At 39.8% G+C, this 27271-nt stretch overlaps 1 protein-coding gene across 2 annotated transcripts; it reads left to right on the forward strand.

Moving 5' to 3' along the window:
- The first annotated feature begins 472 nt into the window (after positions 1–472).
- LOC110974701 (uncharacterized) lies at positions 473–27242 on the forward strand. Of its 2 annotated transcripts, none has more exons than XM_022226495.2 (20): positions 473–587; positions 2757–3645; positions 5764–6078; positions 6513–6660; positions 7311–7526; positions 8143–8388; positions 10129–10398; positions 10876–11133; positions 11766–12014; positions 12669–13004; positions 13724–13999; positions 19573–19802; positions 20199–20367; positions 20945–21203; positions 21563–21721; positions 21937–22072; positions 22170–22278; positions 22734–22855; positions 23589–23856; positions 23994–27242. In XM_022226495.2, exons 2-20 carry the CDS (start codon positions 2803–2805, stop codon positions 24179–24181), a joined length of 4797 nt encoding a protein of 1598 aa, XP_022082187.2. In that variant the 5' UTR covers positions 473–587; positions 2757–2802; the 3' UTR covers positions 24182–27242. The 2 variants fall into 2 exon arrangements, with proteins under 2 accessions (XP_022082187.2, XP_022082188.2); XM_022226496.2 differs by having other exon boundaries at positions 8143–8211.
- The last annotated feature ends 29 nt before the right edge of the window (positions 27243–27271 follow it).

The raw sequence follows: 27271 nt of genomic DNA on the forward strand, positions 1-27271 counted from the left end.
TGGGGTGAAAACGTCAAACCTTGCGGGTCATAACTTAACCTACACGCTGAATTTACAGTGGTATAATTTTAAATGTTTCACGTATTTGACAGGAATCATGGAGGAAGGAATCGATTCCAATATCGGCGCAATTAGGCCTACGTAATATAATTTTTCAGGTCATGGACATGATGGACATGACTTTCATCTGTCGTAGTACCTTAAATTTTATCATGCTTTTATAAACTTGAAGTGAGTCTGCTTCAGAAACATTAATTTTGGAATATTCAACTTGAAGTAAAAATAAGAAGTTAACATGCATTTTTGTAGGGCCAATGTCATCAAATGACTCAAGCTTATTAATGCTGGTGTTTCCAACATCTGGAAATGTCTTTCAAACTACACTGTAGATCAGATCGATGATGAACGCGCTCTATTTACAGCGGCGCCGAACGGCGGGGGGGGGGGCAAATAGTTTGAAAACAGCGCCCTCCTTGTGTTCTTGATTTCATGACATCAGGGTCTTCCCCCGGAAATGATGTCGCGAAAAGGGGAATTTCGCTTGCCTTAAAATAAAACTTATAAAAACGCCGTTTTTCCTGATTCAGGTGAGTTTAGCTAAGACTTCCAGACTTTACGTCGTTATTCCCATCAGAGTGTTGCTCTGATTTTCAGTTTGGGTACAGACGTCTCTTGAAACTTGTAAAAACATGAAAAATGTGTGAATTAATTGTCATGATTGTTAATGACAAAAACATAAACATGGTGGAAAAACAGCAAGGGCATGATTTTCAATGTCTTCATCATTCATATTCCTACACATGTCCTAGGCCTAAAGTGAGGCCTATGACTTGTCCCTAAATTTAAGAAAGAAGTTAAAATAACTTAGTGTGATTTTGCACACGCGGAACAGGGCCACTCGGTTTGGACTTAGATTTTTTTCGACCATCTCCATTTGTGTTGCTTTGTTCTCAAAAAGAACTCTTTCGACATCATTACCATGTAGCCACCAACCGGATACTCAATTTGAACTTCCTCCACGAGTCACTCCCATCCAATGCGACATCGTAGCCAGTGATTGTAGGGGCTGGCCCTGTATTCTATAGTTGCTCCGCACACACTGCAGCCTCTATCACTTTAAATATGAACAAATTAAGTCCTAATTTTATTTTTAATAGCAAAACTCCATGACTAACGTCCAGAGTTGTCAGGCCCAGGTCCCTTACTTGGCGACTTACTGTGAAAACCAATCAGACTTGACAATAGGTGGCAAAAGTAGGGACCTGGCAACTACATGTATGCGGTCACAGATGTTACACGATGGATATGTAGCCTGCCTAGGCTGCATACATGTACATGTACATACATGTCCATATGTTACTGGTCATGCTATTTAGCGTCAGTAAACGTCAACAAGCACAAGTAGCATTAACAAAGCGTCAACAGCCTGAAAATACCCTCTACAGATTTAAAAGTGGTTTTATCATATTTTAGAGACTCTAACACTTGCCATTGTGTAAAAGCAACACTGAATTTGCTTCCAGATTCTTGCAGAAAAATGAAATTTTTTACGATGTATGGGAGCTGCCATCTTCCTTTCCTCTGCCATCCATGCGAAAAAAAGATGGCGGCTGGTCGGACTGCACAAACAGGCACGATTTTGTCACTCAAATTTCAACACTCTAATATCATTTCAGATAGATATGATACACTTAGTTTGATATGTAGGAGCCTAATTAACATTGCAGATAAAAAGTATTTCCTTAAATATGCTGGAATAACTTGTTGACACTTTGTTGACGCTTGTTGACACTAAATATCATGACCCTGTGTTACAAATGTACTTTTTATTTGAGCAAGGCATCTGGTCGCAGTTTCTGGTACCAGTAATGGGCTGTACAAACTTAGGCTTTGTTTCTTCTGCCAAAAAGTACCTGGTTGAAAATGGAATCTTTTGATATGCTGTTGGATGTGCACCGAGTGTGGATATAAGTTCGATCAGCTTATCAGCATGATTGTTACCACATTCTGTTCTCTGTATGAAATCTCTGACGTAACTTCCCTTTTTGAAGCAATCTTCTGAAACTGCACATTCATGACATTGGAAAGAACATGCAATGTGATGCATAGTGTGCGATTGTTGCATTCCAACTTTTTCCATGATTTACTTCGGGCTTGCCCAATGTCTCTGACACAGGTGGGCATGCCCCAATATGTCACCAGTCTTTATAAAGAAAGGAATTATTTTGGACCTTGTGAAGTACATTTTTGTTACAGACTCATGGAGAAATTGACCTAGCGTGCGAGGTAGTTGAAGGTTTTGGGAAGAGTTATTCCCTACAGTGACCTGTTAGCCATCAGAAAGCAAAAAATGTTCAGAAAAGTTCAAATTTAGGAAGGAAAAAACCAAGTTATTTACTCAGAAAACGCTTAGAATTTTTCCAACCAGTCTCACAGGGTTTGTGCATGGGGTGCCAAGTGGTGTCCATATTTGGACCTCTTTCCAAGGTTTTCTTTAGAAGTGGCACATTTGAAGACCTCTACATGTAGTTGTTTGACGGGCTATCTGCTGGAACATGTACATGTATGCCCTGTGAAGAGTTGAAGACAGAGATGTTGATGTTTTGAGTCGGAGACATGTCTGTGCAAATGTCTTTTCCATAGACCAGAGCATCAGTAGCTATAATAGAGGACTTTGTAAAAAAATTTTTAAGCTTAATTACCCCATTTTCTAAATTGACATTAATATGAAATGATGCTTTATTTTCTTCAAGCAGATGATAGAGGCAGACTTTATGTCAGTTAGTTACATGTACGTAAGGCATGTATCCGGTGACCAATATGGCAGCACGCTCTGATCGTGGCAACACCGGCAGAAATGCTGCAAATCCTGGCCGGAATAATTCAATGACACCCAGAGATGCCCGGACTCTACCAAGTACAGGTACCAGACCTGCTACCAAGAGCACCACGTCCACTGGTGCCAGCAGACATCCGGCAAGCACTGACAAGAGAGCATCAGTTGCAGGTGCCGGAGGGATAGCAGGTTACAGAGATAGCAAAGTTGCTACCTCCGGTGAGAGATTGATTGGCAGTGGTTCTTCAACACGTGCCGCATCATATCAGGATGGGTATAGTACCTCTACCCACATCACTGTCCATGCCACGCAGGCCCAAAAAATCTCTTTTATTCTCCTTGTGGACAAAGAGTTCAAAGTTAAGCCAAGTTCCTCATTACTTAATCAGCGACACACGCCCTTAACCAAGAAAATACTCAAGGGCACACTGCTTGAAGGTTATGAAGTATCACCCGCTGGACAGAAATATGTGGATAAAGTCAAAGGTGTCAAACAGACAGAAACCAAACATTACATTGTCAAGCCACTCAGTGGTGACCTGGAGTTTGAATCTAACAGTTCAGAAGTCGCTCGAATCTCCACTCAAGAGAGAGATTTTTTGAGGGCACTTTTCACAGACTCACATCGGTTACAGATTTACTTGGATAAGGACCATATATCGTATGCACTCAGCTTGCGAGAAGGCTCACAAGTGAAAGTACTACACAGGCCCGACAGCACCGCTCCCTATGAAGAGGTCACTGCTATTGTTCGATATATTGGCCCTGTATCTTCACCTGAAGTGGGAACCCTTTTTGGCTTGGAATTGGTAAGTCTGCACTCAACCTTGATACTTAATATACTTTTTGCACTGATCTTTGGTTATAATATTTAATTTGATGTATCATTATTTTTATTGCTATTTACAATTTTTCTTTTTAATTTTTCTTCAGACCATTCAAAAGTTTTTTAGTTAAGTTTAGTAATAAGGCTGCATCCGAATCTCTTGTCTAAAGCTAGGTCTAGGTCTTCGTTCCATTGAAAATGTGTGGAGACTGTGTAGACAATAGACCTAGTCGTAGCTCTGGAATCCTGTCTTGGACACAACCTAAGCCTTTTGCGAGTTAAATTTGAATAAAATTTGGTACACTGTGTTATCTGATTGCATAGAAACGTAACCATTTGAATTCCCCAGACTAAAGACACTGTTGCTATACCTCGTGATTCGGGGCAAGCTTTTGTATAATGACCACCATCTCTGGAATGGACTGGTTCCTTTGTGCCCTTTTTATCTATTGAAAACAGTGTCCCAAATCATCAGGTATATAGCAACAGTGTCTTTATAGTATGGAGAATTCAAATTGTTGGGTTCACATGTGTTTAAAGAACTCAGTGTACCGGATATTATTCAAATTTAACTCACAAAAGGCTTATTAGATCAGAGAAAATAAGGTGAATCAGATTGAGGGATGGACTACATGTTGTTGATACCTTTTAGCTGGAAGGGAAGTGTTTTACTATTCAAAGTGATCAGTTCAGAGAAGCGTCTGGCAGTTGGTACGTGTCGTGCCATTCTTGGTTGCCTTGTTCCTCAACCCAAGTGATCAGTTCAGAGAAGCGTCTGGCAGTTGGTACGTGTCGTGCCATTCTTGGTTGCCTTGTTCCTCAACCCAAGTGATCAGTTCAGAGAAGCATCTGGCAGTTGGTACGTGTCGTGCCACTCTTGGTTGCCTTGTTCCTCAACCCAAGTGATCAGTTCAGAGAAGCGTCTGGCAGTTGGTACTTGTCGTGCCATTCTTGGTTGCCTTGTTCCTCGACCCAAGTGATCAGTTCCCAGAAGCATCTGGCAGTTGGTACGTGTCGTGTCATTCTTGGTTGCCTTGTTCCTCAACCCAAGTGATCAGTTCCCAGAAGCGTCTGGCAGTTGGTACATGTGCCATTCTTGGTTGCCTTGTTCCTCAACCCAAGTGATCAGTTCCCAGAAGCGTCTGGCAGTTGGTACATGTGCCATTCTTGGTTGCCTTGTTCCTCAACCCAAGTGATCAGTTCCCAGAAGCGTCTGGCAGTTGGTACATGTGCCATTCTTGGTTGCCTTGTTCCTCAACCCAAGTGATCAGTTCCCAGAAGCGTCTGGCAGTTGGTACATGTGCCATTCTTGGTTGCCTTGTTCCTCAACCCAAGTGATCAGTTCCCAGAAGCGTCTGGCAGTTGGTACTTGTCGTGCCATTCTTGGTTGCCTTGTTCCTCAACCCAAGTGATCAGTTCACAGAAGCGTCTGGCAGTTGGTATTTGCAGTTGGCAGTTGGTCGAATATTATTTTCCAAATTCGAATATTTGAATGCAAAATTCATGAAAACAAATCCAGAATTTTCTTCTGTTTTAAATGGGAAAAATTGCACTGTGGAAGCTTGTTGCAAGCAGATGAAAAGTGACAGAAATCTTACAACGATTCAAAAATTAATTTATTCATTACAAAATTTGAAAAGACAAGAAGTATTGTTCGTCTCTAAATCTTGCTAAATCATGGCTGGAGATACTCCCAGATATGAGAAGGTATTACAATGAGTAAAATGTACGACCGAATATTTGAATATTCAATCAAATTGAAGGTTGTATATTCAAATTGTGAATTATTCAAATTGATTCAGCCCTAGTGTCATTTTACCGTATTCTGCTATATGTACTTTACATGTGTCAAGTCTGACCTGACAATGAATGTGGTGTATATTGCGTAACTCTTTGAAGATCTTCTGTCGACCCTCGACGGTGTAAATCATCACAGTGTTTGACTTCAAAACAGTCCAAAAGTTGCCAGATGAATGTTCAGTACATACATGTACATGTACACGTACAGTACAACTTTGGATGCATGAAACACCCCATGAGCACTTTCATAAGAACTGATATAATTATGCATCGACCACTTCTATCTTATGTTTGCTTTCAGGATGGTAAATATAGAGGTCAAGGAACATCGGATGGTCAGTTTGAGAGGAGGCAGTACTTTAAGACAGATCCTGACTGCGCACTCTTTGTATCCATCGGCAAGTTGGTTCCCTCACCTACACCAGAGCAAAGTGTCTATGAGAATGTTGGAGTCAAACAGGAAATACCACATAAGCCAGAGGAAATGACAAGCGTTGGTGAAATAAAGAAAGGAATGATTGTATACTTCCAAGTGGGCAATACCTCAAAAAAAGGCCAAGTGGTTTTCATGGCTATTCCATTTAATGAGACGGAACCTTATGTGATAGTTGAAGTGGTAGGTACATGTAAATGTCTTAAACCCTTGACCATGTGTTGAGAGTATAATGTTCATTTTATTCTCAGCTTTTGAGATATTGATATACAAGCGGATTATGTAAGAAGCTTATTCAACCTATCTGCCCCAAGCAGAAGCATCCCCACCTCGTTCAAAAAGAGCCGTGTTAGTCGGGAGTATTCATTTTGTTGGTAGCGATGCAGCTGCAATACTTGCATTTCCTAATCATTCATGAACCAGCAATGTGTAGTTTGTACCAAAAGATCCTCCTTTGCCAAGGAAATAGCGCCCTCTCTTGGTCCAGCTTGAAGCCCCTTAGACATATCATCAACACCTAGGTGTAGTTTTATAGATATAAATGTCCTGTTTGAAATTCCTTCAAAAACATGAAGCCGAAGCCTGAGAGTGGGCAATATTTTTGGCCATTATTGTAGGAAACACAAAGTGACGGTCACAGTCAGAGATGGAATGGGAAGTTCGAAGGACATCACATGTACACACCCAGGGAAGGCGTATCCACCTATTGCATACCAGCTACTGCTGTAATCCCAGAGCATTTGATGGAAGGATCTGTACATGAAGGTAAGGTGTTTGACATAAAAGTAGTCATGCAACATGTAAGTTGTAGATTATTTCAACTTTTTTTGCCTCCCAGATTCTTGAAGACCCTATAGGAAAGAATGATGTGGATGCTACATGTACACATGAGCCATTGTTGCAAGTTTCTAAATTTTCCAACAATGACCAAAATTACGACCTAAATCACTGTCGTTGTGACAGTGACTGTATGGCCCTTTTACCACGTTTGTATCGACTTCTATCAGGGGTGTGAGAATTTAGCTTTTTCAGTTTCGATGTTGACCCTGAATCTCTTCTTTTTTGTACACCTGGTTTGTACAAAAGTATGGGATCTCTTTATATTTTCGTTAGCCTTTTGCAGCTTTAATTTTAAGTAGCCCCAAACACCCCTGTCCCCTTGATCGTGGCACTTGTGCTCATCGCCCGTTGTGGATCTGACATGAAGAGTGGGACTGACCTCAGGTATTTTAGAATGAAGCACACTGACCATTTATGCTTTCTGACCAATTCTTCAGTTTGAAATCTCACTCATATTGTAATTTTGATAAAACACTGGAAGTGATGGTGTGTATGTAACTTTAACCATTTTTGCTGATTAAAACAATAAAAGACAAAATTGTTACAATGAAGTATCATGCATTTTGCTTTTCTAGTGATACAAAAACCTGAGGAGGGCTTGGTCCAAGAGCAATGCACCAATTTTTCCAGAGCAAGGAACAAAGGGAAGAAATCGTCTGAGCCATTCTTTTTAGCCAACAATAGAGACAAACCAAGAAAAACTCCCTCTCCTTATGGAAGCAACGAGAAACTAGACAAGGGAGGACGGAAGACAGTGGGTAGACGAGACCTCAGCGATCACTATTGTCCACGTTAGTAAACTTCCAGTCCAAACAAGTCTCTGAAATACCTTTTGTCAATTCTGTGAATGAAAGGCACAGTTTTTTTTTTAAACCAAGCAGCAATCTTTCCTTGAGGTGACACACAACTCACTTATGCTAGTTCATCACCATATCATAAGTTTGCATGGGCACCAGGTGCTGGGTACCAGTGATGCTTGATGGAAGCCCCAGCATGCCTGTTTATCAACAATGAGGGAGCCCTTGTGCACAGAATAGACAGACTATTTGATGTTGGCTTCTTAATTTTTACACAACTGATTTTTCAAATCACTGGCAAAAGTGAAATCAATTGGGGAACCTTGGTTTCACTGATGTCCATTCCAAATTTTTTGCAGATAATTTTGAGCAAAATAGTCGTGTCTCCGGAACAGAACATCACACTGACTTCCAAGAGATATCTTATCAAAGCACATACACGTATTATCCTTTTTTCAAGCAATTTACTCAGAAGTGTAGTGAGCCATGTTGTCAGGAAGCTTTCAGCCAATGGAGACCTCCCAGAAGTTGGTAATAGGGGTGCTTAATTTTCTATTTCCAAGGCAACTGTAATCACACAAATTTTGTATCATTTTTGCATCCTCTGAAGCATTAGGAAACAAGACTGAAATGCGTCCGGACAGAACAGAGGAACTGGATCTCATCTCGGACCACTATGGTGAGGAAAGCAAACCTAAACACGACAGCCTCATTGGTATAATGAAGGGTAAAGTTAACAAAGTGAAACAAAAATGGAATAATGGAAGCAGAGATGATGAATCTTCGAAATCCTCCTGGTATACAGAGCCAACCAGTCGGATTGGAGAAACAGCAAAAGCATCTTTTCTAGACACAAGTGAGTCTGTCATTGTCATAATTTGGTAGTTTAAAACCAATAAATCAGTTTTAATCAAGGTGTGCCTTAATTACCGGAAGAGCTTGAAGTCAGTTGTGGGCAACAGGAATGGCAGATTCATTGCACAGCTCAAACCCAGAAGTTGCTCATTTTATTGTTTTAGTGTAGGAACCAGTATTGTAGTACTCGTACTTGGCACTCATACTCGATTACTACTCGAGTACCATTTTCAAAGTACTTGTGTCTTGTACTCGTACTTGAAGAACAGTTCTTGTACTTGGGCTGCAAAATACTTGGAATAAAAATTGTACGCGAGCATTGAGGTACTCGTACTCGATTAACAGTACTCGATTAAAAATCTTTCAACTTATCACAGCCATTAAAATGCAATTATACAAGAAAATTAACCCTTGTAGACCGATGTTCGGAATGGTCCAACAAACCGAAGGCCTAATACCAGCATGTAGGACCACTTACATACATGTATAATGACACATTTACCGTCTGTGGGCTTACTAAGCCAATCATGTACGCGAAGTGCTAGGATGTACCTAGTCTTGTTTCCAGAACCTTCCTGTTTATTCCACGACACAAACCATCACCAGAAGAACCACTATTTCAGGAAGTGGCTGGTACACCTAAAAATGATCCTGTTACTGTAAATTTCATTATATGCCACACACTGCACTGACAGATCACAGCACTGCAAAAGGCATCTTGGACCTAAGACTACGGTGTTCGTAAGATGTGTGGCTAGTCTGGTGCCTAGAACTGAAAATTCTGACGACCCATCTAGCATATAGAAAAACATGGGCATAAGAATAGTTCAGTCTGGAAAGCAGACTTCACCATGCCCATTGTGCATGCACAGTACAGAGGGGTCATTCCAGAAATTAGGGGTCCCAAAGTGTGACATTTCTGTGTCCCTGTTACATCTGACCTTTGTTATTACTATTTGTTTGGCAGGTAATTTGCAATAATTCATCACTCTTGGAAATTAGAAAATCTGTTCCGAACTTACAAAATCATATGTCAGATGTGACAGGGACACACAAAAATGGAGCCCTAATTTCTGGAATTACCTGGATACATGTCGTAACCGACGGTGAATCAGTGTATGTTATGTATGTGTGTACATTTCATGTACTGTACATGGCCATGTGTAAGCACACGTTGCCTGCCCCTCCCCTAATGTTGACTATCAGCTTTGGAAGAATCTATGAATTTGAAACTGTTGGTGACCTACATGTACGTAGCTATCATACAATCAGGTCATTTGTGTTGGTAGGAGTATAGTTCAGCTTAAAAGAACACTGAGAATGTTTAAAAATTGAAAACTAATGCCATGGTGCAGACAGCTTGTTTGTTTTGAGTATTTGAAGTACTCGTACTCAGAGGGACAGGTGCTTGTGCTTGAAAACCAGGACTTGTTCTCGGCTGGAAAAGTACTCGGACTTTCATGCACTCTGAAATATAAATACTTGGCAGTACTTAGTACTCAGGGCAAAAGTACTCTACTACAACTCTGGTAGGAACTGAACACCTCATTTTTTAAAGAGAATGTAAGTTTTATTTGATAAGAAGGTGTTTATTTATGGAAACCATGGTATATTATGACAAGTTGGAGGATTCAATAACCAGTTGAGATTGTCTTAGATAATAAGTTGTGAACTGTAGTTGCAATGGTTCCATTATTGTCAATTATGTCCTAAAAAACAGGTTTATCTTTGGTTTCTGCAGGGCCCGGAGCGGCAGATTGTCTTGAAGATGATGTGGTTCAAGAAGTTCTAGACACAGTTTCCAAAGACTGGGAGAAGATTGCCCACTCTTTGTACCTGTCGAATGATGAAATTTATGGGATTGCTTCCAAAAGGGGAACATCGAGAGACCGCGCTGAGGAGATGTTGAGAGTTTGGCAGAAGAGGAAAATTGGTTATGATAAGATCTCCCGATTGGCTGCAGCATGTCGGGCTAATGGCTTCATTAAACTTGCCGATGACTTGGAGCAAGGTAATTATGCCTAAAGTTTAAGGGTTTTTGAGCGGGAAACTCGACTGAGTGTGCCACTATTTAACAACCTTGTTGCACATAAGTTGATACTCAAAGCTAGGGCGTGAAAGAAAGGCCGTTTGGGTCTAAACTGCAAAACCTAGGACCAGCAACTGTCAATGCATTTCACCCACACAATGTCCATTTTCCTCGGGATGTCAAAATGAGCTAAGCTTGCTCTTTCTAATAGAAATGGAAATAAAATGACTGAAAAAATGGCCTTATGACTCATTTTTATCGAGCAGGTCACAAATGATTCTATTTGGTGTCAAAGGAAGTTTCATGGACACTATTATAAGGGTCAAGAAAATGCAAACTATGTGTATATCTGTGCTACAATTGGATCTACATCTTTGGTTATATTACACGTTGTGACAACTGTTGATGCAAGCATTGAAGTGTTCCGACATAAGAGTGATAAATTTGTTGCCTGAACAGGCTTGGATGAAGACATGCTGATGAAGATAGCCAGTAACATCCCCACACATAAGGCCAGACCATTAGGAATGTTTTTGAATTTTTCTGATGCCGAGTTGGAAAGAATTGAGGACAAGGCCTCAGATACTGTGCCATTCGTTCGATTGATGTTGGCCCAATGGAGGACCAGACAGTCACACAACTCAGACAAGATCATGTTGCTAAGTAACGCCTTACATTACTGTGGACTCAGACAGCTAGAGCTTGAGGTAGCAAGAGGTAAGAAACTCTTTTTGAGACAGGACATACAGATCCTTCTTAGCCATCTGAAGTACAGTTTTCAGATGATAAACATGAATTTGGATGTTCTGAATTTTTTTAAACTGCTTTTTTTCTTTTGTATGATCTCACGTTGCATTTATCTCACAAATCATTTGTAAGATATGAAACCCTGGAACTGCAAATCTTTTTCAAAATTACCAGAGAACAGCTGATTTATTAGGTTTTTAATTGAAAATGGTTCACAGGCATTTTGCCAGTATGTTAGATGTGCTGTCGTAAGAAAAAACAAAAATGCCAATATGTGAGATTTTATTCACCAAGTATATTGAGAGAATCTCAGAAATCATCAGTAAACTCAGCCATAGATTATGTCACGATAGAAAATAACGTTGCACAAAATTATTCAAATATCATCCATTAAACTCACTTCAGTGAAGATTTTCAAAGATATGGTCAAACGGTTGTGATAAATACTGAAATACTCTTGGACTACCATCTCTGTTTCATGTAAAATCGTCTGGTTTCTACATCTTCTTTTGAAACGCATGTAGCATACACATGTAGCAGATTGATTGACAGGTTGCACAGTGTCTATTTAAGTGCTTTCCTCTGTCATTTTTCTCTTGTAGGTCTGGACGATGAGATTATGCTCTCATTTGCCGTCCAGATCGGCCACAGCTGGAAAATTCTTGCCACAACACTAAGGTTAGACCTCAAGGACATTCATAACTTGGAGTGCTTTTCACAAGACAAGCAGCCCTATCAGATGTTGATGCTGTGGAGGCGAAAACAGCCGCGCAGTGTGGACGTTCTCGGAGCTTTGTCCAAAGGACTTCGAGAGAGTGGACTTCCTGATCTAGCCAGTGACCTGGTGCAAGGTAAACCCAAGTGTTCTTGTTATCATTTTGAACTGAATTTTGAACTCACTGAATTGTTCTTGATATTTTTCTCTCTGGTTTCTTTTCCATTTTTTGTGTCACCAGAACCAGTAGTCTCTTTGTGCAAATAATTTATGTTCCGAGTAGTACTGTTAAGTTTTCCTTTATTGTTTTTACAACTTCAAAACCCAAGGTTTCTACAATTTAATTTATCTGAGAATCTATCTAGTTGGCCAAAAGCCAACATCATACCCATGTATCCTCAAATCCTAATTATCTGAACTTTTTCCCCAACTGCCAGCCCTCCAATATACTTGGTTGTGGTGTTGCTCCTTGTTGGTTTTAACAAGGACCCATTCTGACCCAGTTTAGGCTTATTCTATATCATGTTGTGACACTCTGTTTCCATTTGCTGCACATCCTTTGTCTACTTCTTCATGTCTAACTGGTCTACTAAAGTGTGTCTACTCTAATGAGGCCACACACAGAGGTCGTTATCTCAACTCTTGTTACAGTTGTAATTGCCACCTTAACAGAGATTTATTCCAATGTGGTCACCCTATGTTCCTGATTTTGAGTCTGTTGAACTTCTTAACCCTAACTTGTATTGGTAGACTATAACCTTGTTTTTTTTTTGTTTCTGTGATGTATCAGGAGTTGATGATGAAATGCTGTATAAGCTGGCTACTCTGATTGGAGATGTATGGGACGTCGTTGCCTTGCATTTGGGATTCTCTGAAGAGGAAATCAAAGAACTCAGTGATACAAAGGGTTCTGAAGTTATTTCCATCATCAACATGCTGAATAAATGGAGGGAACGCCATGACTACACCAAGGATCGATTTATGTTTCTCATGGAAGCACTGAGAGCAAGTGGTTTGGGTCAAGTTGCTGAATCGTTTGAGGAAGACAAACATAAAGTGGAGCTTTCTAGAAAGAATGCTGCAAGTGCCAAGACAGAAGAATATCCTGAATATCCTAACGACAAAGGTGAGCCTTGATAGACTGTCTGTATTCTAAAGTATCTTTGCTATCAACTGTCTTTTCAATAAGTTTAAAGATAAAATGACATGTACATAACACTTTATTTTTGTCTTGGTAAAACCAGCTCATATATCTGCATGTGTTTAACCTTAAAATATGTTGACATCATCAAAGTGTTGTGTACTATTTGTGTGTGAAATCCATATAAATTTATGCTGTGAACCTCCCGATGCCAAAATTGGTTCTACATTTGATGTGATGTGCTTTTTTTTTGTCAAATAAATGACTTAAATTCACCAGGAAGCTTTAAAATCCTTGCAAAATGTACAAGAAGTGTATGAATTGATGAACATGGTCATTGATGAGTTCCTGCATAATGGTGGATGTGGGTCTCCACAATACCGTCAGGATTGGTGTCTCTCGGGTAATCAAAGTATCAAGTCAAAATTGTTATTGATTATAAAATGGTGTGAAATTTTTATTTGTATCAATCATCCTAAAGTATGTTTGATTCTGATGCAGAGTGGAGTTTCAACATTAATTTGATCAAAGTTACTCCAAAATGTTGTTATTTTTACGTGTATAGACTTCTAACTACCATATAAAGATAAGAACTGAAGGAATCCATTTAATGACAGCCAGTTCAAGTTTGATGTGCTTTTTGTAACATGTTTTGTCTCTGTTATTTTTGTCATTTGTTTTTTTTTGTTTGGTTGGAAATAAAGGTCACCCCGTACTCTATGTTAATCGAGATGTCCTTGTGAGAGTCTCCAAGAAGGTTAACTTTGCTCAGCTGTGTAAAGTCCTTGATATTCCTTCTGAGGAAGAGGTTGAAATTGAGATGTACTACCTGACAAATGAACAAAGGGTTTTCCAACTTTTGGATTGCTGGAAGCGTCGCGGAGATGGAGGAGAACGCAGCATTGAGGAACTTCTGCAAGTCCTGGCTCATGTTGGAGGTCACTCTGCTCTGATTGATGACATCATGAAGGCAGTAGAGGGTAAGTCCTTTGTTTCTTTGCTTCATTTCAAGGTTCAAATTCTGTGGCGGGTTCGTCTGTCGAAAGACGGAGGCACAAATTGTAAAAGGATGATCGCAGGGATTTACATACTTGAATTGATTTATTCCGGACAGTACTGTAGATCAGAACAACTACATCCCAAACCCCAAAACGAACAAACTACCGGTATCTGTAATCTAGAGCGACTGTTTATACCTGTTGGGTTGTTTTTAACTAAGAACAAAGAACAAAACATTTGACCATAATATTTCAAGGGAAAAACATAAGACAGAACAAATACAGCATGTGGCATAGCAAAAATAAGTGTACACGCTTTACCACAAGAGGGCGCTAGCACAACCAAGCATGTTGGTGCTGTTTACATGAAACTCTGGCTTGCGCGCAATGGCAGTGATGCATAATGCACTGTCAGTGCAGGGCCGTTTTCCAAACTCAACTTTGTCTCCATCTCAGGCTTCGTCTCCAAAACCAATGCCCGATCGTGGGCCTGAAGCGTTTAAATCAAATTGGATTACTGTAACTTTTTGCTCTCTCGGATCTTATTTGATGTTTTGTGGCACTATTAGACTAATCAGTGCGCTTACTGCTTCAAAGTCAGGTAGTAAAAAACAGTTGAAGCCTGAGAGGGAGCCGAAGTTGAGTATTGGAAAACGGCCCAGGTCTCAATTGTGCAAAGGGGTTGTGCTCTTTAGAAATAATTGGGTTGCTCTTTAGAAATAATGGGTTACTCTTTAGAAATAGTTGGGTTGCTCTTTAGAAATAACAGGATTGCTCTTTGGAAATAAAGGAGTTGCTCTTTAGAAATAACGGGGTTGCTCTTTTTTTCATTCATGTATCATAGACCTGTATGTATTTCACTTCTGACTAGCTGATGTACATGTACATGTACATTACACTGTGCCCATGATGACTTGCCTGTGTGGTGATACCTACCATGCTTTCTTTGTATCCGTTGTTGTACCTCAAACGGTCAGTGGATAAAATCCAAGGGAGTGCACAGCAATGACTTGTGGCCATTGACCAGTGGTCACATGTACATGTATATGGTCAGTATGTACATGTTCATGTACCTTGTAAAAGTTGAACATTAATGACACATGGCACCGCCCACTTGTCAAGGTGGGGAATTCCCTTATGTTTTGGCATATGTATAGTTTTTAGTTACAGAATAGATTTTTGTGGTTGGTCAAAGTAATGGTGCCTGTCCATATGTACCTTTTTTGGTGTGTTCTGTACACAGTGCACTCATGCATTTCACTTTCACAAACACAAAAATAAACTCCACTAACATAACACATCCTGGGAGCGATTTTGACAGGTATGCAATGCTTGGCGCAAGTGTTAATGCGCATATATAGAGAAAGGCACCTTGATAGGTTTTATGGCATGTGCATGGAATGTGTGTGGTCTCCAGGTGTGAATAAGAGAAGCCATCTACTAATTGCCAAGGGGTTCGAACAGGTGTTTCCAAAATTTTTAACTTTGTGGAGAAAAGTAGACAGAAACTAGACATTATAAAGAAATTTATTAAGAGGACATTTGGTTTCAGGAAACTGAACTAAGGAACACGGTAAATACCACAAGCTGGATAGTTTTTCTTGCAATTTAAACTTTTCAAATGCATAGCACATGTACACAGGTACCCTAGGTTTATTGAGTTCATGGAAGATTTTCATGGTAATGACTGTTCTTGTAAATGACTAATACATGTAATGACTTTGTAATGTAAAAAATCCAAATTTCTATTTGGTATGTCAAAAATATTTCCCAAGTTTTGATAACTTACATATACAGTTCATTTACTTTTCTTCAGAAAGATGAAAACATTTTCATCACTTCCTTTTAGTAATAATCAGGGGTTTTTTGTGGTTAGTTACCTTACCATGCTTACAGTTGCTTTTAAAACCACCAAAACAAAGAGAACTAGACTGAGCATAAACCAGGTCCGATGGATAAATGTCAGTGTTATCCTAATATTGCAGGATTTCCTTCACACATCAACTGACATGGATGATATAATGGCAAGTTGGCAATACCAAACATATTTTAGGAACAAACATTCCCCTAAACTCAGACTATTGCCCAATGTTGTTCTGATTTACATCAAATTTGTGCTGCATTTCATGGGTACCTCAGCCCAGAATTTCGCCTACACCAAATAAAATCCACCCACTTAGAGCGCCAAATTACAAAGAGATACCCAACGCCTACACAGTGTTATTAAGAGGTGCGATGTTTACACCTTACACAGATTTTGTTCTGAACTTTGCTTGCCCAACCTTACAGATAACTACATGTAAGCATGACTCACAGTCAGTAAAGTTGCATAATTCATGACCTTTGCTTTTAGAGCCAATCAGCTGTGCTTCACTCTAGCCAAGGATTGTTCTTATTTACGTACATCATAAGGCATCCAATCATATATGGCTTTGAGTATTTGCAGCATACATATTCAGATCTGTGAAAGTGCACTCAGCCAGTTTGACCCTGCCCTTTGCATCACGCAGTTGATGTCAGTGAGTACTGTAGGAATGCACTGTGCATGTACTGTACATGTACATGTGTACACGTACATGTACTGCCACCATATGTGTGTGTGTGTCAAATCCTTGACATCGTCATCAATGACTGTACATTTTCCAGGTATTCACGTTCAAGTCTGTACATATACATGTACATTACATGCAGACACATAATAAAGGATTTTCCAGCGGTGTGCCAGCATCCCACGTTATTGCAGAACGAATGTCATCCACCCACATTGCTCCCACACAAATTACTGTAGAAATTTCTCGGCCCGTTATGCCCCTACAATTTAATTCAGAAAATGTCTCTGATGGGGAGAATTAAACCAGGTATAGATTGTTGGGAAAACCCTGAATGTCTCAGAGATTTGGGTGGTTGAACAAGATGGATAAAAATGGAAGGGGTAGCTGGACAGGGGCAGTTAGTTGCTGGATCACAGTCCAATGACCAAGAGCTTTGGCAACTATCCAGCGGACACTTTTGCACTTGTATGATGAAGTTAAAACTGTCATGCATCCATTGTTTGCACTGTGAAGTAATGATGAAGGCTGGACCCAGTAAAACTTGTGGCACTGGTATGTGAAACATTTAGAAATAAATCAGACAAGTTTGCAAGTACTGATGTAATTTAGGGCTTTAATTGACACATACATTCTATTTAATTGTGGTCATACATGTAAATTCAGTAAAAATTGGGGAATGTTTCTGTTTTCTTTTTACTGTTGCTTCATGTTTTGAAAAAGACCATCAGATTCAGCTACGTGTTTCCCTTTCACTTTGTTCTGCACAAATGAAATTAATGTAAATTCAGCGTAGGTTATGTATGTTGGTCAATCAATTATGAAACAAACTTTCTTGAGATCTTCTGCTAGCAGATCAGGGATGGCTTTTTACTTGAGTTCAGTCGCGAGAGTTTAATAATGGAAGATGCTGGTCAGTATGGTTCTGTCAATTATGAAGGAAAACTCCTGAGAATGTAAAAATATCCATTACTAATTGAGGGTTTATAATTAGCGTGAAATACTTCAGTCATCACGAACATGAATCACTATGGTCATGTGATTATGTATAAAGTCAGAGAACAATCATCAGTTGTGACATCCTTGAAAGTAATGTGCCATATTTCCAACAACTTCCTGTTGTATCCATGGTGACGGGGTATTGTTTGTGCAGGTCGTGTCGTTAGTTGTGGTATGATGGCTTTTTCCTTTTATGAAGCGAATCAAAAGCGATACATGTACCAACAGGAAAGGAATATCCTCTCTGATGCAACGTGTTCAGAATAACAATTAACGCAATATCACGTTTGTTTTTACTATCGCATTCGTCTCTTACTTGAAGCAATACCTTGGCCTGCCAGGAGGCACTTTTGATTTTCTTGTGAAATACGTCAAAAGAATTTACTCTGAATATTCATTGAGCTGCCTGGACAATACCGGTATATAGAATTGTAGTGGAAAGAAGTTGTGGATTGAAGTGAGTAATCGTTGTTGAGGATGTTAACCAGCGACAGGAAGAGGCCTTGGTTGCATACTGTAGTGCAGTATCTTGTGTCTGGTGTATGTAAGTACTTAATCCTCATTGTTGCAAATGTGAAATTTGGTGATGAGTTAGTCCTTCTGGCACTTGAAATAACTCTAAAACTTTTAGAGTCTTGAACTTTTTGGAGTCAAGTGTAAATCTTGTAGTTTTCTGTGACAATGACCGATCCGATTAATCAAATGACTAAAACTTTGATTAGTTTACAATGATCACTCAGACATGTAAATGGAACATTTCACCGTTTGGTTGGTTTTTACTTTTCTCTTTTATGGTGGGAATGTTAGACTGCAGAGTTGACTGGAAAAATTCAAATATTCATGGAACTCTACTGATCCATTGAAGCTGTTATTATTGCATGATTGCATGGTCATTTCAAAGGTCAACTCCAAAGTCTTCTACCCTCCAATTCCAATATTTGATGTCAGGGTTGATTGAGATTCCTCGACTGTTGGTTACATTTCAATATTTACTGATTACACACAGTATGGGGAAGTACCTAGGGATAGGAGGAGTGTTTCTAAGTCTCATACAGTGAGAAATATCTTGGCCAACATTTTTGCCATATTGGTAACCAGAAATACTTCTCTTGACCTTCGCTTGGTTTCTGTCAAGTCTGTTTGCCGGAGTTATTTGAATGAGACTGAATGTTGAACCTTGTGCAATTGGAAACCTTACACCTACCTGTAGTCCACACATGTGAAAGTTTTTGTGTATGGTAAAAATATTCACAGATTTGGAGCAAAGAGTGAGTTTTCTTTTTTGTCATGTAGATAGCAACTGACTAAAAGCGATACAAAAAATGTGTACTACATTTGTCGTTGCCATGATTTTCATGGTTTTCTTTTACTTTCTGTGAGGATATTTAGCTTTTAAGACAGTACTTTAAATGTCCCTCTGTGGACGTATCACAGTCTTGAATAGTAACTGTACAGGTCCAACAGCTGGGTTCTAAATTTGGAGCGACGTACATGTAGCATGCATGATTAGATGCATAGAGTGAGTGAGTTATGAATCATCAGTGTGTAATGAAATTGAGGTATGACTATGGAATGTGGTTGGGCCTTGCAGTCCTGCAATCAGTTTTTCTAAGTTTTCTCCCAAGGGGGATCTTTTTCTGCATTCCGACCAGACAAATGCCGTATCTTATGTTTTGGGGGCTTTAGAATTACATTGTAGCAACAACACTTAGCCCTGGTTTTTAATTAGTGTGGCAATCACATTGTCTTTTTTTTGTTAGCATCAGGAGGAATTCCATGATTGTAATGGCAGGAGATCTTGATGTTTGTGTTTGTAAGCAAGCCACATTACTTTGATCACAAATCTGGAGGATTCTTAGAAAGAGTTGTTCCTCCAGTGTTGCCTAGGTTACTGTTTAACGTTTTTATTGCTATGCAGTAAATACATCATGTGATGCATACTTTGTGGCGTACTGGTAGTGTTTCAATCCACCATCTCAATCTTTCTCTTTGTTTTTTTTTTCCCAGCTGCTGAGGAGAAAGTTGAGGATTCCCAAATGAAGCAGCTACCACCGGATACCAGCATCGCTTTCCCCTCTTTCCACACCGAGGAACCTCCTGAGGAAATCGACCCCGATCTAGACGTCAACTCCATGGTTGAGGTCAAGCCTTCTGACAAGACCCATTATGGTGTCATCCGATGGATCGGTGTGCCAATGGGTAGCAAGACTAACCGCAAGATTGCCGGCATCGAACTGGTAGGCACAGGAACCATCTTTCCCCTATTGTAGGTTCGACATTCAAGGACCCATGTATTGAATCTTTCTTGATTCCTTGAAATCTACATCTGCAACTTGCATACATCAGATTCCAATCTTTTGCGCTGTAATGTTTTGGGTGAAAACTCCAGCACAAACAGTTGCTAATGATTATAAAGAAGATTTCAATTTCTGTGCGGACATGTTGCTGTGTTGTCCACTGTAACTTTGAAGTTCCTTGTAACTGTTCAATACTATGTAACTCTCCTAAAAGCATCCCAAAGACTTTTGACTGTTTTCATTCATTATAAACCTCTAAATGTATATGCTTTGTGTTGATTTGTAAGGACTGTTACTTCAGAGTTTGTGTTTGGTTATTTTTTCAAAATAAAACAGGAATCCCCGATTTCACAAGGAGCAACAGACGGCACATTCAACAAGCAGCGATACTTCAAGTGTGAGCCTAGGAAAGCCATCTTTGTCTACCTGTCCCAGTGCAAACACGATTCCCGCTTTCCAACCATGGCTCAGACGTTCAGTTCAGCAAAGCGTCAGACAAGCGAAGGTATGTGTCCTTCCTCATGAAGGCTGCCAAGGCCCTGTTGCCAAGAGCTAACACGCAGAAATCGGCAGGGAACCAGTCATTGGCAGTATACATGGCATAACATGTGAGCTGGTAACCTGTGTTTGCTAAAGAAATGGTTTCAAAGTGAAGGCTGCCTTCCATTTAAGCGATGGACCTGATGAGTCTTGAGTAAACTTCCGTAACGTAGCATGCCTGGATATGTAAATGAAATGATCCTGGGTCAGAGGTCATGTGAGCAGCTACAAGCAGGTCCATTCAGACCCTTCAACATCACTTTATGGCAATTTTGTCATCAAGACCTAATAGGGCCTACACAAGACCCGACAAGACCTCCAGTTGGAATTTAGATCACAAGCTAGTCAAATGAACTTTGACAAAAACATTCTTTTATCATTGTTCACCTTGTTAATTGTGACCGGTCTTGTGTTGGTCTTGTGAGGGTCTCAACTCTAGCATTATTTTGTAGCTGTTTATCGGATACCAAGAAGTTGTACTTTTCTCTCATTTCTTTTGATTGGTATATGCAACTGAAAATTGTTTTTTTGCAAATGGACAGATTTTGGTGGCTATTCGTCTCCCGTGGTTGAGGGTTTTGTCGATCCTCCTCCTCGTCTTGAGTCAGCCTTTTTGGGAATGCCGAAGGGCATCCAAGGAGACCAGAACTCGTGCTACCTGGACTCGACTCTCTTCAGCATGTTTGCTTACAACAGCGTGTTTGATCCACTCCTGCGCCGCACTCAGGGGCAAGATGACCTACAGGAATATGAAAAGGTCCAAAAGACGCTTAGGGAAAGCATCGTCAATCCCTTGAGGAAGTAAGTCGTCTGATTTGTGTAGGGAGGGTAGAGCAGCTTGGGATTGATAACACACCTGTCATTGAAGAAAAGAATTGATGCCTAGGTCTGTCATGGGCACCCAGAGATATAAAACATTCATCTGAATTTTCCCAAGATCCTTCCAAATCCCTAATCCTTCAAAATGAAGACATTGTAGGATTAAAAAAGGAAGAGCCCATCCAGTACTGATGTACACAGGGCTTGTTACCCCTTGAAAGCTTAAGTAGACAAGGAATGCGCCGTTGGTTTCTTGCACAGTAGAGGATTTAGTGGTATGATTCTTTGCAAAGTAATCTGGGCAAGTAACAGTGACTTCCTCATGCTTGATTTGGGAACAGGAATGGTTTTGTACGAGCAGATCGCATTCTTGAGCTCAGGGAGCATCTGGATCATCTGGGCACCACCAAAGGTCTGATGAATGAAGAGAAAGACCCTGAAGAATTCCTCCATACCCTACTGTCAGAGGTCTTCAAGTCAAGACCTCAGCTAAAGATCAGGTGACTTGTCGAAATTGTACCCAGAATTGTCATGATGGACGATGGTCAACTGTTATCGTGAGAATAACGAGTTTGATAGTGATGTCCTAAAACAATCATGATGACCAAGAATATGATAATGACTAAGATGACAAGGACAGGTCTTGACAATAATGGTTGCCATAGCAACCACTGTCCCTTGATTCATTGCTTCAACATTTCTCTCTCCCCTTCAGGCACGGTGGTAACAAAGAAATAGATGAGTCCAACATCTATCAGATATTCCTGGACAGGGATGAATCTTTCACACTACCAACAGTAGAGCAGCTGCTGTTGCAGTCATTTCAGGAACACGATCTCAAGCTGGTTGAAGTAAGTCCACCATTCACTTTGTCACGTTGTCGTACATGTATCTTAAATTCTACAAAGTTTGGAAGTACATGGGATTTATTCCGTATTCCTGTTGCAGGTGCCGTCGTGCTTGATCGTTCAAATGCCCCGATTTGGCAAAGAGTACAAGATGTACAATCGTATTTTGCCGTCACTTCAACTTAACATCACCGATATCATCGAAGGCTGTGAGTAAAGACTTCTCTGCAAATCTCTTTCATGTAAAGTGGAATGCATTTGCTTGTCAGGATATCAATGTCTCTCTAGAGGAGTTGGAGGACCGACGTGTAACTATTGTGACAGCAGAAACTTTTGTTGTAAACTGAGGAAAGTGGCTGATTTGAAGAGACTAAGCAAATGTATTTTGGACATGTTTTTCCAAGTAGCGTCAGGAAATGTATTATCATTTGACATCTTTTTGGGACCAAATTTGATGCTGACTATCATAACGAAATCTTGTTCAACTTTTCCGTCACAACTGTATTGAAAGGTTCTCTCACCACTCTATTGAAAGGGGAACCAGTCTAAACAAACTACCAGTCTGAACAAACTACACGTGCAGTGTCCACTTTTGTTTCCGTTCACCTTGAATGCGTCTTTATTCCATGCTGAAGGTTTATTGGTGTATTTGTGTTTGAGACAGATCCCAGGCAATGTATAGTATGCGGCAACCTAGCAGTCTTTGAGTGTAACTCCTGCAAATCGGAGGAGGCATTTGTGGAAGCAAGTCACATCAAGAATTACTGTAAAAATTGCTTTGAAATGGTAAATCCTGTTCCATTATTTCCCAACAAACGCAGTTTTAGAAACTACATGGCAGCTAATGAACAGGAATCCAGGAAGAGTTTATTATTCCTGCTCGGTCACTGTTCACTCCCTTGGAAATTCTATCTTACAGACCCTGGTCATTTGCTGAAATGTCATTACATGGCATTCACACATTACATTTACGGTCAGTGCTATTTTTCATCATGAATGTACCACAAACTGTAAAGACCAAAGTTGACTAAAGTACCTGGAGGAATTTTAGTGTCATTATGTAACCTCAATCACAAGAACAACTGAACCACAGATGTTAGTAGGTAGTTCGTGGGAGTGCATGGCATGAAATGTCCATGGGTAAAATCAGCTGAATAGACCCATAAGCCATTTTTGTTGTGTTCCCAGAATCAATTTTATTCAATTTAATCTGTCGAATGGGGTGGTGCCAGACTATTTTGAAATCCATGTCTCAGTTTCTTTAGTTTAACGGGGCATTAGATGTAATAAGTCACAAATTTTAAAGTCTTCATGAGCATCAGTGACTTTAATTTGGAATGAAGTTTTATTTTAGTTCTTTCATTTCTATTCCTTGATGCCAAAATGAAAAAACGTTAACCTCACTTTCAATTCAATGTGGCCAACAGGTGAATAACACAAATCAGCGCCAACCTGCCCAGGCAACTATCAGTGTCAACAGTAATATTTTACATTCTACTTCTCCGTTGTCTTAACCCAGATGCATGTTGGGACAAAGAGGGAGCGCCATCAGCCCACTCAGCTTGAGGTCCCAGATGAATTCATGAGGAGCTTCTACTCCAAGACCATGGAGAAGGGTTACACAGATGAGCAGGTGGATGCCCATCGGCAGAAGATGCTGACTCTCAAACTGATGGACCTGTTTGCTGTCATCTGCATCCGGACCAGTCACTACGTGGCGTTTGTCAAGGCGGGGAGAGAGAAGGACTCTGAGTGGGTGTTCTTTGACAGTATGGCAGATCGGCAAGGTTAGTGTTTGATCTATTAAAAGTGGAAACACCACCGTACTGTTAGATGGCCTTGCTGTGATGCGGTGTAGATGGTCTGTTGTGCGGGGTCAACCCTGGTTACAATTAACGCCTCTAAACCTATTCTTATTCCTTAGGTGACCAACCGGGTTACAACATCCCTCAGATCAGTCACCTCAAGGACTTCCGGGATTGGGTTAACGTGGACAAACTCAAGAGAAGGATTGAAAGCAAGCAACTGACTGAGCTCATGAATCGATTGCTTGGAGATGCTTACATCTGCATGTACTCGAACAGTGAGCAAAGCGACCAAACTTACGTATAGTGTGCTGGCCAAAGTGGTCCATTACTGTTGGTACCAGACTATACAAAAATGACCGTTCAGCTGGTCAGCTCAGAGGATAGAGGTGATAACAGAGGCCAGAAGGAAAGGTCACCAGTTTGTGGTTGTTAGTCATATTGACACAGGTTGGAGGAGTTTGGAATATGGCTGGTAGTTTGCACGACACTGGTAACAAGCTGAAGTCTCCTGCTCATCAGCAACTTGATGTTACAGTGGGCCTACAGTTAAACTGTCCAACCCAACGAGACCGTCCTTATAGAAAGACACTCCCCAGGCAGCCGTTACGTGTTCCTTTTACAGAATTTCATCGGCGGAGTGACTGAAAATCATCATTGGTTGAGGGGATTTACAGTTGTTCACAAACCTTTCTTTGTTTCATCCTCTAAATCATAACAATATTTGCTACAAAAATCTAACAATGCTAAGCTACCTGCCGTGCACAGACTTTTTCACTACACATATTGAATCCTAGCTGATTTAGTATGGCACCCTTCAATGCTCTTCATGTCGGGAGCATTAGCAAGCACTCAACTAGCAAGAATTACACCAACAGATCAGAGAACAAATTGGCAAAAAAACATCTGCATGCCTACATCAATGTAGCTCAGTAAACATTTTTTTTGTTCGTAAATTCAGCAATTCCAACATATGATGAGATAATAGTGTGAGTCTGTAACAATCTGCATTGTTACTCTTTTCTGTTTACATATTAAGAAACGTAACCGCTCTTTTACAAGTTTTCATGTGCCCTTTTATAGGGCAGCATTGGCTTGCTATACGAGACAAAGTGGAAAGATGAAAAATTTACAGTGTGAAGTTCAACTATAATTAATGTATGTACATGTACATAAACTTACTTGGATGTGGTTCACTAAAGATTGAAGAAAAAAGAAGTTTTTTCATCCATAAGTAAAGAACAGACAGGAATTATGACATAATTTATTATCTAAGTAATTTGGTTTATCCTACGTTTGATAAAACAAGAACTGAAATAAACAGGTTGAATTTAGTGGGCAACAGTTTCATTTTGTATCTTTATTTACTTACACAGATGTAGCAGGTGCCACGTTAGAAAAAAAGTTCTTGAATCTGTGTAAAATAACCCACAAGTACTTGATGCTGAGATATTGAAAGACAACTGAGATTGTGCAAGATAGCTTAACTGATTCATGCGCTAGTATGGTATGCTGGAGATGGTAGGTTTTTGTTCTTCAATCAACATGGGTCCCATCTTGTATGTATGCGGTGTATATTTTCTCCCAAGTTTGCCATTTACAAGGCTAAAAGAGTGATATCTCAAAAAGGTCTGGATTCATTGTTGAACTGAGAAGCACAACAGTTGATGGGGCTGCATTACCAGCGATGGTCAGAGAATTCCTTCTATATCGAATTTTGTCAACTCCTGATTTTCGATTCACATCTAGGGAGGCTATTCTTTGATGATAATTTATCTACTAACTCAATCTTCGACCGAAGTCATGCGTGTATTCATAACAAAATTAGGATTTTATTTTGTTAACTCTAACAACCTTTAACTCAGTTTTTGTTTATATGCTCATGCTTTTCTATCCAGTTATTAAAAAGTAACAGAGCCTCAAGATTTAAGAAGCAGCAGAAAAGAGCATGAAATCTTTGCAGGTAGAATCAATTAAGAGAGTCTTCAGGATTATTCAAATGAGCATGAGTATAAAGAACTTCCATGATTGATTGTACAGATGCATGTATTGTAAATAGAACCAAACCCATGAAACTAAATCATCTTATTTGTCCAATCTGAAAAGTTGTTTATTCATTTAGTTCATTCATAGAATTGGGGTCAAGTTGTCTTGTAAATAATGTAGTTTGATCCACACCACAATTCAATTTATGTACTGATAAACATGTACAATGTAAGAGTTACAGCATGGATGTTATCAGATGCATGTATGTTGCACCATTGAATATTTATAATTGTGAAATGTTATTGCAGAACATTCATTTTTTTACTGTTCGTCAGAAATTCTAAAATCTTCAATATTTTTGTATTAAGCAATTGCTATCCAGTTGGGAAAACCCATGGATCTGTGTTTACACACACACATGCATGCAGTTACTTTAAAATGGTAATAAAACTGATGCAATTTTCAATGGACAACACTGTGTATCTCTAACATTTACAAAAGTAGCGAAAGGAATCTTTCTGGAATTTTCCAATCCTTCTTGAATTTTACATTTTTTACATTTCTTTCTTTCACAATACACAGACTGACGTAGGCCCACTGACCACAAAAGGACAATTTGGATAATTAATTCCTGGAAGATTTTTTTTTTGCCAGATTCCACTTTCACCAATTTGAATGAGGTGGAAGAAAGCGTCTTGAAAACTATATTAAAGTCACAACTTTGTTTTTCTTTTTACATTTATTTTACTGTTATGTACTTCTGAGTCTCTCAGAAATCAAGTCAATGAAAACACGAAGCACCCAGTCCCACTACATGGAGATATCTAACCCCCAAAGTGGATGTCGAATGCCCAAAACAAGACAATCCATAGAGTGGATTTGGGCCTTTGTATCTACCAAAAAAGTGTTTGTGTCAGATATAAGTTACTGGGGTCCAACTCCTGGAAGTTTGGGGTTTGTTCTAAGGTAGTCATGTCTATGAAATAAACAGAGTGGTGTGTGATCAGAAGTGTACAGATTAAGCAAGTCTACCAAGAACTGCAGTATCCCCTGTCCGTGTAGAGTACATTCATTCAGTCACGCAAGTCTTGCAAAGTAGGCCATTTGGGCAAATAACATGAACTCCTTCAAATTAGGTCAGAGACAGTTGACAATTACAAAATTTGGTTACTAAGTTGTAACAAGTGTTTTTTGTGGGCATTGTCAGATAATGTAATGGCCTCTGCGGATAGTGTCAATTCGTAGTTCAAAAAAGGTGTACTTTATTATAATATTTATGTTAATTTGTAATATCAAGAAATGCACAGCCATGCCGCTTTGTATGCCTCCTGCTCTGGACAGTTCAAACAAATAAACTTGTTTCTGGAGGGACCTCCAAACAACCTGTTTCCAGTGTTTGTGTCTGGTAGTC

This window comes from Acanthaster planci, linkage group LG06, assembly GCF_054643075.1.
Source record: "Acanthaster planci isolate LZ-2023a linkage group LG06, COTS_SCS, whole genome shotgun sequence".
NCBI lineage: Eukaryota > Metazoa > Echinodermata > Asteroidea > Valvatida > Acanthasteridae > Acanthaster > Acanthaster planci.